The 13,884-nt window shown below is 40.9% G+C and overlaps 1 protein-coding gene across 9 annotated transcripts in view; it reads right to left on the reverse strand.

Annotated features, from left to right (window-relative positions):
• PPP6R3 (protein phosphatase 6 regulatory subunit 3) overlaps positions 1-13,884 on the reverse strand; it is an 82,267-nt gene that overhangs the window by 25,198 nt on the left and 43,185 nt on the right. For 6 of the 9 annotated variants that reach the window (XM_015569011.1, XM_006771484.2, XM_006771482.2 and 3 more), the window contains 5 exons: positions 12,781-12,930; positions 11,723-11,787; positions 10,270-10,385; positions 8,442-8,527; positions 1,278-1,364 (listed from right to left, as the gene is read on the reverse strand). In XM_015569011.1, the coding sequence (XP_015424497.1) occupies positions 1,278-1,364; positions 8,442-8,527; positions 10,270-10,385; positions 11,723-11,787; positions 12,781-12,930 (504 nt within the window). The remainder of the gene's footprint in view (positions 1-1,277; positions 1,365-8,441; positions 8,528-10,269; positions 10,386-11,722; positions 11,788-12,780; positions 12,931-13,884) is intronic. The other 3 variants (XM_006771489.2, XM_006771487.2, XM_015569010.1) reach the window with 1 other exon arrangement.

Here is a 13,884-nt window from a genome sequence, read left to right on the forward strand (position 1 = left end):
GATTGATGATGTTTCTCTCTCCTTCTTCCCCTTTCCCTTCCTCTCTTACAATCAATAAAAACGTATTAAAAAAGAAGAAAACCTGCCCTAACCGGTTTGGCTCAGTGGATAGTGTCAGCCTGTGGACTGAAAGGTCCCAGGCTCGATTCCGGTCAAGGGCATGTACCTTGGTTGCGGGCACATCCACAGTGGGAGGTGTGCAGGAGGCAGCTCATTGATCTTTCTCACTCATCGACGTTTCTAACTATCCCTCTCCCTTCCTCTCTGTAAAAATTCAATAAAATATATTTTTTAAAAAAAGAAGAAAATCAAAAGAGAGGCCAGCCAACTGTGGAAATACCACTTCGGACCTATCTTGAAAATGTGAATGTTAAACTGCCTTATTATCAAAACCAAGCAATTGCTTAGCTCAACTTACACTGGAAGGTGACAGCCTACTTGGACGCCAAAGACGGGGCCAGTATAAGCATTAAATGCTTCATCCTGGCCCTGATAAAAATGAGGCTTACAGGTTGAGGGAAAAGAAGCTAAGCAACACTCGGTGCCGGGTGGGAAGGTGACGACGTTAATTCTGTTGTCACACCAAAGGAACTGATATGTGAAAATCTGGTCAACTTCTGGATATGAAGAGCTGATGACTTTAAAAGGGCTTCTATTTTTAGCTCCCAAACTTGATACCCAGGTGAAATAATTTGTCGCCTTTCCAAAAACCACCAATGGATGATAAATCAGTACATTTATTTTACAACCTGTTTTCTCCCTCACAACAATTATAAGCAGCTGATAAATGGAGATAAGTTTGGGGGCAGTTGCTTCAACTAGAATTTAATTTAAAAGTTACTATAATAGACATTAAAGATATTAGAAACATATAAGCTATTTGGTTCAGGGATATTTGTGACATTAAAAGGGTTTTATTCCTATGATTTTTACCCTGAGTTCTCTACTACAGGAATCCTTAAGCAACAAGTTAACTATTGTAAAGGTCTACATAGCAACCATGTCTGAGACGCTTACTAAACTATTCGGTTCATTCAAATCTCTTGAAAACTTACCCAAATCATCATTGTTATCAAGCATGAAACATTTCCTGGAAATATCAATACAAACCTTCCTCTCACATATCCAACACTTCCTATTTAAATGCTTTTGCTAATTAATAAGTAACCCTAAATTACATCCTGAAACATAATCTGTCTCTAAAACCGATTCATAAATGGCAACTGGACTAAGCATTTAAAATAAAAACAAAAAGCAAAGCTTTAGGCATCACTCACTTGCTGCAAAGAAGAATCCTGTGAGAAACCCGTTTCTTTAAAGTCAATTTCATCATCACTGGATGAATGAATATGGCAGGTTGTAACCTATATGCATAAAAATGTAAAAGACTATTTAACAGAGAAAAGTTTTGGACATTTGCATCATCATTTTTATGGAAAAATTACAACAGCAAGAACAAAACTAAGTAACAGTTAAGTTGTAAAACCCACCCGATATTCATGGGTGCACTTCACTCAACCAGATGGTTTGGCTTCCTGCCCTCTGCCGCCCACTTGTGGTGATTTCACTCATTGCTAGCATCACCAGAAAACAGGTAAGAGATGAGTTACTCCCTTCAAGTGATTTTATCTCCTATAAAATGTTTACAAAGGGAAGGCAGAAGGAATGGCTCAGATGAAATATAAAAATGATTTATATGTGCCAAGCCTGAGAGCTAAAACTGCAATTCCTAGAAATTACTAATCAGCCACTAAAAGGTCAGGTTTAAATATTACGATTACACTTTAAATTCTTGCATTTCTTGCCCACTCGAAGCACTTGAGTTAATAGTCCTCTGCTTGTAAAAAGACCCCAAATTTTCCACCCCTTAGAAAGTACCGCCCCTGTGATTAGAACTTATAACCAATTTATTAATTAAGCAAAAACGCAAACATGAACTCTGCTCACCAATTCATGGTGATTTTTATTAATTTACAAATGTCACATAATATTAGAGGGAAATGTATTAACAATTAGGAATGAAGAAATACAAATGACTAATAGTACTAATAGCAATAACTGCTACATAGGAAGTAACAAACATAATCTGTACACCCTAAAAACCAGCACAAGGGTCACTTACACATTTCCTGAGTTACTCTTCCTAAACTTTCTGTACTAGTGTGTAGGGCAGACACCACTGTCATCAGGGGAGGACACTAGAGGCCATTACCTACCAGCCCTCGAAGCTGTGCCGAATACCGTGGAGTTACAGAACCTGCTGATCTGATTTTTGAGGTTTCAACACTGGTTCAAGCCAAAAGTAGAATTTAAATAGATCTATATGTGGTAGGGCTTGTGAAATTCTGACTAAATTACAGCCTGAAAATTAACCTTTCTCCGTGGCTGACCATCTGTGGTAAAGATACTAAGCCCAAGTGAATAACCCAGCATTTTCAGTTCATTCCCTTTCTACGCCCCCTAAGGTCTAGAGAACACATTCACACTAATTTTGAATCTGGTCTGATGAAATCAGAGGCAGAATTTGTGATCAATGAAGGAAACCTGCTTACGTCAATCCTCTTGTAGTAAGTTAATGGGGAAAGATGTGGGGAGGATGGGATATGCCAGGAGTGCCCAGTCAGAATGCAGAGGAGGTGGCAGAATACTGCTTGGTCATGGCAGCTGGCTTTTCCTGGGGCCATTGCTATCAAGAGCGGGTCAAGTGGTTCCACTGCAATAGATGTAGAGGAGCTTTGGGCTACTTGGCTGGCAGGCTAGTGTCCAAGTCTTATTATGCCATTGTGAGTTTTACACCATGGTGGGGTGCAGAATTAAAGGCAATTCACAGAGCAAGCAAGGTGAACTCAACAAGAGAGAACCAAAAAAGAGACGGCTACTCCTGTCTAAGTTTAAAAAGGATAAACATATGCTCATGCAGACTTTTACTTTTTGCTACAAAGTAACATGTTTAGCTCATTAACGAGAAAGAAACTAGCTTTTGTTGAGCAACTAATGTGCGCCAGACAGCAAAGCAATTCTGGGAGGGATCTAAAACAGTATTTTTCTCCAAAAAGAAACTACTGTTTTAGAAAGTTATTATTAATACTAACAAAAAATATATTTTAAAAAAGAGATGTGGGAATTCTGATTTAATACTTTGCGGTAAAAAGACAATTTAATTTACCCACGGGGGGAAAACTTGCTAACCGGAATCCCAATAGTTCATTATACAGATGTATCCACTACAAGTCCTGATCTAAACTTCTAAACACAGCCTTTTGAGGCATTCCATTTCAGTAAATGTCATCTTCATTCTTCTCCTTCAGCTAAAATTTCAAGTCATTTTGTTTTTTCTGTCCCACACACATCTATCCACTCTGCTGTCAAAATATAATCTAGCCCTTGCTCAGGTGCTTGCAGTGTTGTCCAGTACACCAAAAGGTGGCAGGTTCAATTCTCGGTCAGGGCACATACCTGGGTTGTGGAATCAATCCCCAGTCAGGGCACATACAGGAGGCAACCCATTGATGTTTCTCTCTCTCCCCTACTTCCTCTCTTTCTAAAAATCAATTAATATATATGTGTAAAAACCTAGAATCCATCACCTCTCATTAAATCTTTTAAAATTAAATTTACTGGAGGTGACATTGGTTAATAAGATTATGTAAGTTTCAAGTGTAGATTTCTATGATACATGATCTGTATATATTGCATTGTGTGCCCACCACCCAAAGTCAATCATCAAATCTTTATTACCTTCCTAGTGTGAGATAATGCTGTGTCATGCAGCTAACTAGTCTCCCTGCATGCCCAATATAGTCTAGTCTCAATCCAGCAGCCATAATAATCTTTTAAAATACACATCACTTGTTAGTTCCTAAGCTCATGGCTCTTCATCATACTAATAGCAACCTGAGGGGCTTGCTGTGGACTAGAAGAAGCTGCTCAAGATCTGACCTCAGACCTCACGTCCCAAAATCTCCCTCCCTTGCTTGATCAAGGACACCGTGGCAGGCTCTGCACACAGGAAATGCCCCAATCTCAGTCCTTTGCACTCACCCTTCCTCCCTCACTGCCATCAAGGCTCTAGAAAAGTTACCTTCTCAATGTAGTTTTCGTAGACCACCTCATTTAAAATTGCACTCCTCCCTGGGAGTTTATCCATCCACTCATCCCGCCAAGGATTTTTGCCAATATGGTCTAGTACAGCGACCTCGTGTCTGGCACATAACAGCCATTCAAATATTTATTGAATTAATGAGTACTAGTAAACCACTAAATGAGAACACAGAATCATGACTTTTTATAAAAAGTAACAAGTATATACAATCACTCCTGCCAGGCCAGATGTATTCTAAGCACTTTCCTGATGCTGCAATGAAAATAGCTTTTAAGATGTTACTATCTTCCATAAAAAAATTTTAGTTTTACTAACTGCTGTTACAGGAAAAAACAAATGTTTCCTTTCATCTTTGCTGATTAGGCTGCTAAGGAAAATCACAAGCATGACTTGACTGTTAACCTCTGACTGGGAGCAGGTTAGAAACACCAACTCTCAAGAGGTTCCCCCAGAACCTGACAGATCTCCAGGCAATTCATCTGTGCACATTTGTGTGGGGCTTTTTTGTTTGTTTTTATTAATTCTTATCTGAGAATGTTTTTTCTATTGATTTTTAGAGAGAGTGGAAGTGAGGGGAGGGACAGAGAGAAACATCAATGTGAGAGAGACACATCAATTGGTTGCCTCATGCATACGCCCTGACTGGGGTTGGGGATCGAACCTGCAATCCAGGTACATGCTCCTGAGCTGGCAATCAAACTCGAGACTCTTCAGTGCACAGGCCGGCGCTCTAAACACTGAGACACCGACCAGGGCCATAGCACTTCTGCATTACTGTCCACAAAAAACCTCCATAAACTATCTAATCAGTGCTGGGAAAGAAGCACCAAGACTTTTCATTTTCTCTCTCTCTCTCTCTCTCTCTTTTTTCTCTCCTTTTGTTTAGACTTTTCATTCTCTTCCTTGAGAATGAAACCCAATTTTCCAAAGTAAGCAGAAAAACATTTCCTACATCATCTAAACTTACTCTATCTGAATCCATACCAATATCTATAGTTTGGGGTCTTAGTCAAAAGACAAAGGTCTCTGGATGTAATTAAAATACCGAATTTCATTCATAATAAACTCCCAAAATAAAAGCATAAGCAATATACGCGTCTGCTGATGGGGTCAAAAGACTCAAGTACTCCAGAGCTCTCAAGAGGGAGTAAGGAAATTGCTGCCCTAGCAGTGACAGGAGCTTGGGGCTGGTACAGCCCATCCTACATAACCGGCAAGTCCTCAAGCTTACAGCCAGTAGGATGGACAGTTAAGTATTTGGTGTGTAAATGAACAAATCCTGGCTGGGACTAGGAAAATACTAACAGGCCAGGGCAACACAACAATGTAGCAACTCAAGCATTTGGTTCTTGAGTCACATGTTGACTCAAAATCTGTGAATAACCTGACATGACTTCCAGAGAGGTAGGTACCTGAGCCATCCTAAAACCAACAAAATCATGGCAGTGCATCTAATCTACCTATTTAGGGAGGAGCCAAGGAGAAAGCCATCTATTACCTAATGCAGTGGTTCTCAACCTTCCTAATGCTGCGACCCTTTAATACAGTTCCTCATGTTGCGGTGACCCCCAATTTCATTGTTACAAATTGAACATAATTAAAGCATAGTGATTAATTACAAAACAATATGTAATTATATACGTGTTTTCCGATGGTCTTAGGCGGCCCCTGTGAAAGGGTCATCCAACCCCCAAAGGGGTCGCGACCCACAGGTTGAGAACCACTGACCTAACGGCTGATTTGACTGACAATGTACCTGAGACAATGAGAAGGGAAATGCTTTCACCTGGACCTTGCACTACAGCACAAAAAGTGTGCTACCCCAATGCCCTGCCTCCGGGCCACGTGGAGGAGCCACTGGGCCCCGCCCCCGAGGAAATCCTGGCATAAGCAGTTCGAAGCAATTGCTGGCCCCGCCCCCGCTGTGCATGCTGCCATCTTGCGACAGCATTACGGCATGAGGGTTAATTTGCACATTACCTCTTTATCTTCCCTGGAACATGGTTCCCAACCCCACTAGAATAGAGTCTGAAACATTCCGGGGGGGGAAATGAAGAGTTTGGAGGCTGCAGGTAAAGTCTCCTTGGTGGCCTAGGTCAGTCAGTCATCAGCAAGCCACAGCTCGCCAGCCACATGTGGCTCTTTGGCCCAGTGGCATGGGCCACGAAGTTTCAATCACACTGTAAGTGCGCTCCCGCACGTGGTATTTTGTGGAAGAGCCACACTCAAGGGGCCAGTGTGCCGACCACTGGCCTAGGATGACTGTATAAGCATCTTTTAAAACCTGGAACATCGGTTACATCTGTATCCCTAAAAACCCTATAGGAAGAACTCAGACTAAACGGAGGGGGTATTTTAGTGCTGGGTATGTGGGACCAAGAAATTGAAGAGGTCCTGAGAGGGCAGCCTGTAATTCTCAACAGAAAATAAAGTAGGGAGAGGGCTAACTCACCTGGGATGTGAGCAAGGTGAACCGGGCTCCAAATCTGACCACTTTTGCTTTAATAAGCCACTGCTCCTTACTTCACTTTTACTGCCGTCTAAGTATGGTGGCGAAAAGTGTAACAGCAAAGGAGACCTGAGCTCCAATTAGAGTGGCAGGTGGAGCCTGTGGGGATTTTCCTTCAACACAGGTGCCCCGTCTAAATGTGCTGGACCCCAGAAGGCTGCACATCAGTCTGCACAGCCTGCATGTGGATATACCTAACAACATGTGCACAGTCACACATCAGATTACTGACAACATCATGCAAAGTTACGGAGTGTTATCTGAACTGCAATGAAGTCCTTTATACAGAACTGCTCACAAGAGAAATGTGCTTGAGTTACCAAAGATAAAGAAGTTTTTTAATTTCTTACTGGACTTTTTTTTTTACTTCCACCTATGAAGTCAACCTAAGGATAATTTTAAAAGAAGTCTCTCAAAGAAGATGAGAATATCCCTAGATATTATTCCCAAATATTTCTTTTTAAATAGAAATAAGACAAAAAGCCTCTTAAAGGCGACCACCTTGCCTGCAAGGAATCAAACAGGGGCCTCTAAAATGAAATGGCTTCATTTAACAGTATCAGAGAACCATTCCCCCTCCAATAAACCCTGATTGTCCAGAATTTTAACCAATTTGATGGAGGGGGCAGGGCAATCTACAATGGGTACTATATTTACAATAAATTATTAACCCTTCCGTGATGACTCAGGGCAGCCAAAGTGAATGCGTTCCTTTGTTGGGCTATAATACACTCAGCCACTAAGGGCCGTAAGACCCTTTTTAATTAAATGGCCCTACACAGCTCCCTTTTTATTGTTATTTCTTAACTTCATAATTCCTCCAACTCCTAATACCTACTGGTTCTATCATATGCCCACCTTAACAAGACATTAGCCCACCAATCTGTCAAGAGTCTGGAAAAAGATAACCAAATATGTTAGACAATCTACAATGGAGGAGGCAACAGGCCCTTTGGGGTGTGTCTTGGGATGACCTGGTGACCATCTGCCTCAGCGTTTTCGTTTCTCTCCTGTTTCTAAATTCCATTTTGAACAGAGAAGGCTGCCAGAGACTTGACTAATAATTGACGAGTTACTGTTTATTAGAAATTCAAGACTGTGGCTGCTGGATTTGGATTTCAATTATAAAATTCAATGCCTGACATACCCACTTCCACGTGGAGTCAAGGCCACCACCCCAATCATTGGCTGCCATGTGCTTATGAAAGGAAATACTTTCCCACATCTTAAAGGCAAAGGCAATACTCACCTTAAAATTTAATGTGTTAAAAAAAATGCATTCCAAAGTCCAATATAATTTTAAAAAACATTATCAATGCCATTATTCCCTTGCTGAAAGTACCAATCTGTTAAGGCTTTAAACTGGGGTTTCAAAGGCATCTACAAATTTTCTACCACTGAGAATGATCTAAAACAAGGGTCAACTAAACTGAGTAACATTAGGAAACATCCAAAGGAATAGTTAGGGTTCTGACCACCAAGGGTTACCTTTACCGGAGGCAGAAGGCAACACACCCCACAGAGTGGCAGGCAACTGTGGCTGAGGCGCTCAGGGAGCAGAGCACTACGGGAAAGGGAAACCACCTCTGGTGTGAGAAGGAGCATTGGTGGCTTCCTTGTTCCCCTTTGTCATCCCAGGCAGGAATTAGGAGCTGACTAGGCAAATTAGCAAATACAATTCGAACACTAACCTGTCTTCTTGATAAAGAAACAAACTTATCTTTGACACACTATTACCGGGACAAATGGAAGATCTTTCGCGTCTTTCTGAATAAACGAGCAAAGGCTAAGTGCCCTGAAACCATAGAAATTTAACCTTGTAAAACCTACTAGATCTACCGTGTTCCTCTTGTTAGTTTCTCCTAAGGAGCTTGTGCAGAAGGTCTCCCATCGCTCCCTGAGGTCGTCTGGAAGATCTTGAGAGGGAAAGGAGGAGAAAAGTGTCATTACCATAGTGACCCACGCAGGCAAATAAACTCACCAGGTGACACAGGAGGCCCACCCAGCAGTTCCCAAAGGTGAACTCAGAGGAACCTGAGGGCTTTCAGGATCAGAGCTCCCACTCCCCAAAAGTCTATGTTTGATGTCAAAAGCCCTCAGCAGCTATAATTATAACTTTTTAAAAATATTTTGGTTAAAAACAAACTGGAAAATGTGAGTGTTTCCAATAAACTCTTCTGAGAAAGGCAACAGGTCTCTAAGGTGGAGGAATGCCATCTTTCTTCACCGTCACGTTGAGTTTAGGAAATGCCGCAAATGTCGGCTCCTGCACATTTTCTTGAGGTACTCTGATTGACATTTGACCAAAGAATGTTCCATGGAACCCAGTATGGCTTTTCAAACTGATCAAAAATAATTTTTCCTAAATGTTTGTGCCATAGGCCAACACATGGGTCAGATGCAATAGAGAAATTCTACGTTCCAAAGAATTTTTAAAGAAAAGGATACATAATGCCTTTTCTGAGAAAATGAAACCACAGCTGTAATCTTGGAGTCCTTACTAGACTACAGCTGTCATCTGACAATTCTGCTTTAAATATATTTTTTTATTGATTTTTTTACAGAGAAGAAAGAAAAGGGATAGAGAGTTAGAAACATCGAGAGAGAAACATCAATCAGCTGCCTCCTGCACACTCCCCACTGAGGATATGCCCGCAACCAAGATACATGCCCTTGACTGGAATCAAACCCGGGACCCTTGAGTCCGCATGCTCTATCCACTGAGCCAAACCGGTCAGGGCTGACAATTCTGCTTTAAACACACACCTGCATGCACCAGGCACACAGCGCTGGCATGCAGCCACCATACAAGAGACCAATCTAAAAAACCGTCTCACACACACACAGCCACTTCTCTTTGGTAAGAACAGGAAGATAACCTGTGATGACCTGGCTTATACCTCTCTCAAGAAGCAAAATTCCAAGTGGGCAAGCCCCAATTTTTCCATCACAGGGCAACAGCTATTCTTTGAATGCACATTCGATAGATAATAGCCTCTTGAACACGTAAACAATCTTAAAAGATAAACGAAGAAGGGACTGGAAAATTATTTTCATCATTACTCTGAAAGAACTCTGTGCTGCAAAGGTGAGGATTTTTCACAGAATAAGTCCCAGGGCTAGTGATTCTGTTGGTACACAGAGCTCCCTCGTTTTAGAGGCGACAGACCGGGCCAGTGTAAAAGGCACCCACACACTTTCTTCCAAGTAACCCTGGGCTGACTAAATTTCAATTTTAGTACAGAAAGAGTTCTTGTGTTAGTAATGGAGATGTGGACAAATACTGAGAAATGTTTTAACACCCCAGTTAAAGGACTCAATCCACAGACTACACAGTTGGTCTTCAGAAGGAAAGAGAAAGCAAGAGTAATTATAGCTCAAGGAATGGGTCACCGAGCAGTGCTCTTTGAGATGGAAAGTGGGTAACTCTAGTGTGCTGAGCTCAGCCAAGCCTGCAATACCTGCTAAAAGAATGCAGAAATAAGACAAGTAAAGAACAATTATTCAGAACATTCTCAAGAAACTCATTCAAGTCTCCAGACAACTGTTAAAGAAACTCCACAGAGAACTATTACAAATGACAGAGTATTTCCATTTTCTCTTCAAATCCTTTCTCTGACCCTACAAAAATGTGATGAGAACTCCAGAAAGCACTTACCTTTGATGAGCTGCTGCACCAATACGCTATTAGGGCCCTTATCAGTGCTGTGCACGATGCAGTTAGCTATCCTCGTCAGGTGTCCCATGTAGCCATGCCGTCGTCCTCCCTGGGCCCTGATAGCAAAGGACAGACATTCAGATTCCTGACAGGACGGAGTGATGAAACAGAAAAGCAGGGTGCCAGAATATTACCAGGCTTGGGGGTGAGGATGGGAGGTGGGGTGGCAGAAACTCTACTCAAAAATTATACTATAGCTTCACTCAATGGCACAAGGTTTATTCAAATATGCCAACCAACTAACCAACAAACCATTAATCCTCAATAACATATTAGCTTTAAAAAACCAACAAAACCCAAACATTCATTGATGTTTCATGTTTCTGTGACTTTCCTTTTTATCTTTTTTGTGAAACTATTTTTCAGACTTTAAATAGATCGTAGGGAACTGCTTCATTTTGTTAAAGGTCATCAAATTTTAATCAATTAATAAAGATAATCACCTACCAATAGCATTTCTCAAGTTAAAATATTAGCTGATTTGAAGATTTGGCCAAGAGGTAATCATCTCATGTCTAGCCCACATATCACTTGGAATACAGGCAAATCATCCCTGTCCCTTTCCCCATTTAGGGTCTAACCTTCCCAACTACATCCATCTTTCCATTTAGACCAACGCCTATTACAAACACTACCACTAGGATAAAATAAATCTGTGTAACAAACTACTTACATGCATCAACTAAGACTCAAGTAATCTTGCCAATCAGCTAATGGAAATTTCCTGACAAGAAAGTAGGCAATTCCTCCCTCTAGTTCCATGAAGTGACATTTCTGCACAGTGAGAACATGGGGTACGCAGAAACAGAGTGCTAGGTCCAACCGTCACTGAGTAGGACTGGACTTTACAACTCTTCCTTCAACTCCACATTATTCTCAGAAAAACAGCCATTCAAAAAGGACCAGAAAGTCTCAAAAGCAGCACAGAGATGGGTAGTACTCCCAACCCCTGGATTCCCCTCAAGAGGGAGAATGACAGAGGGATCAAAAAATAAATTATTAAAAAAATACCTGCCCTAACCGGTTTGGCTCAGCGGATGGAGCATCAGCCTGCAGATGCAAGGGTCCCAGGTTTGATTCTGGTCAAGGGCATGTACCTTGGTTGCGGGCACGTACCCAGTAGGGCGTGTGCAGGAGGCAGCTGATCCATGTTTCTCTCTCATCGATGTTTCTAACTCTATCCCTCTCCCTTACTCTCTGTAAAAAAATCAATAAAATATATTTTAAAAAAAAATACCTGTTACAATGAAATACCCTGGCCGTCCAAGGAGAAGCATTTGTAACTATAAAGTGCCATATACCATGTAATCACTTTCACTGCTCTCTGTCCAAGGTAAGGGAGGACATTTTCTTCAAACAGAAAATCAAACTGAATTCCTATCAATTTACTTACTGTTTCTTCTCGTTCATTTCCCAGGCATCAAGTATTCGTTCTATTAACTGACATTTTTGAAAAAGCTGAATGAAAAGGAATATTCCAGTTAATCTTTATATAAATGTCAAAGTGTCAAAATTTTAAAGTGACCTAGAACACTAACTGAATAGAATAGTGATATGTGTAGCCCAGCAAGCTACTAGTAAATATAGCTGTAAATTATTGGCTAAATCAAATGCAATGTGGTAATAAATGTACCCAAGGCTCTCAGAACACTACAGGGATTCCAGACAGGACCCACGCCTTTAACTGTGCATCTACTGGGAAAGGACAGTATTTCAAGTAATGCTACCAATGAGTTATTGATCTAAAGCAAAGCTAGTTTTTATTAACCATGGAAATTTGGCCCAGAAATACAAAGCCTGACTAAAATTAAAATGGAATAAAGAAAATGTAAGTCAGAATTCACAGTAATACTTGTACTTTCTTTTTTAATCCTCACCTGAGGATATTGTTTTTACTGATTTTAGAGGACAGGAAAGGGAGAAAGAAACACAGATGTGAGAGAGAAACACTGATCAGTTGCCTCCCACATGCACCCCAACTGGAGAGTGAACACGAAACCTAAGTATGTACCCTGACCAGGAATTGAACCCACAACCCTTCAGTGCATGGGACGATGCTCCAACCAACCAAGACACTGGCCAGGGCAATCCTATCTAATATAGAGGGGATATGCTAATCGACCGTCACAAAGATGGCGGCACCGACAGACAATAAGGAGGGAATATGCTAATTGACTGCACCGCCCTCAAAGATGACGGCGCCCACAGCAGAAGAGGAGGGCAGTTAAGGGCAACCAGGCCAGCAGGGGAGGGCAGTTGGGAGGGCCAGCCCTGCAGGGGAGGGCAGCTTGGGGCAACCAGGCTGGCAGGGGAGAGCAGTTGGCACAGATTTCATGCACCGGGCCTCTAGTATACTTATATTTTTTAAATGTGAGCTATAATTCATTTCACACTTAAGTGGAAAAACTCTATGACCAGAAGTAGCAGAAAAAAGCAATCAAGTAAGCTTACGTGTTTCAACAATAAATTGTCACCAGTGGATTCCTGATCAGTAATTGTGCTATTTTCTGTGTTCTCAAAGGGACTTGCAAGTATCAGTGCAACACAAATTTCCACTTGTGTATGTAAAAAGTTATTCCATGTATATTTGAAGAACATGTCCTACAAAAAAACAACAATAATTCTTTCTTTTATTCAGTTACCTCAATATTTAAGTCACTGCTTTAAAATACTGACCAAGTAATAATTTAATAAAGTAAAAATGATGTGTTCTTAGTCCAATAGGACTACTAAAAGAATACAAGTTTATTTGAAACAGCACTTTATAGACTAAATAACAGGATATTCGCTCTTTCAACATGCCAAAGTTTTCATGAAATCATGTAGACACCAACAATAAATAGAAGAAAAGGTAATAGTTTCTCAAAGAGAAAGGGAGTATCCTCTTATGTTTTCAAGACAACTAATGCTGATATTAAGTTCAATAAATAATTTTTAAAGATTTATATAAAATATATATAAATAAATGCATGCCTAATAAGCAAAGTGTCCCCTCGGGAGTTCGACCGACCCTGAATTCGATTGCTCACTATGACATGTGCTGACCACCAGGGGGCAGCGCAGAACAAAGACAGGCCTTGGCTGGCAGTCAGAAGCCTACTAGGGAGCCTACCCAGGGACGAATTTCATGCACTGGGCCTCTATTTATAATAATTTCCTTTTGATTTAACAAATATTTACTGAAGGCTGTTTGTGTAAGGTACAGTGCTAGGAGCAACAAGGCAGAGAGAAACACATAGGCCCCAACCTTGAGGTGCTCACACCTTAACAAAGAATAACCACTCGAGCATTTGTAACAGTCCTGTCAGCAAATGCAGCAAAACAAGGGATTTCCAAATTACCTGAAAAGGTAACATATCAAAAAAAGAAAAGACAACCCCTTAAAGCACAAAACACATAGTTATGTATTTAGAATATTATTGAGTCTGGTTAGCTAATCTCAAATGAAAAAGAAATGATGACCCACTTAAGAGTTTTATCCAATTATCTAAAGATTAGCAATAGTAAGATTAAACTAGTAAGATTAAAGACTAGTAATTGATGACTTCAAGGAGA

This window comes from Myotis davidii, unplaced genomic scaffold (genome assembly GCF_000327345.1).
Source record: "Myotis davidii unplaced genomic scaffold, ASM32734v1 scaffold425, whole genome shotgun sequence".
NCBI lineage: Eukaryota > Metazoa > Chordata > Mammalia > Chiroptera > Vespertilionidae > Myotis > Myotis davidii.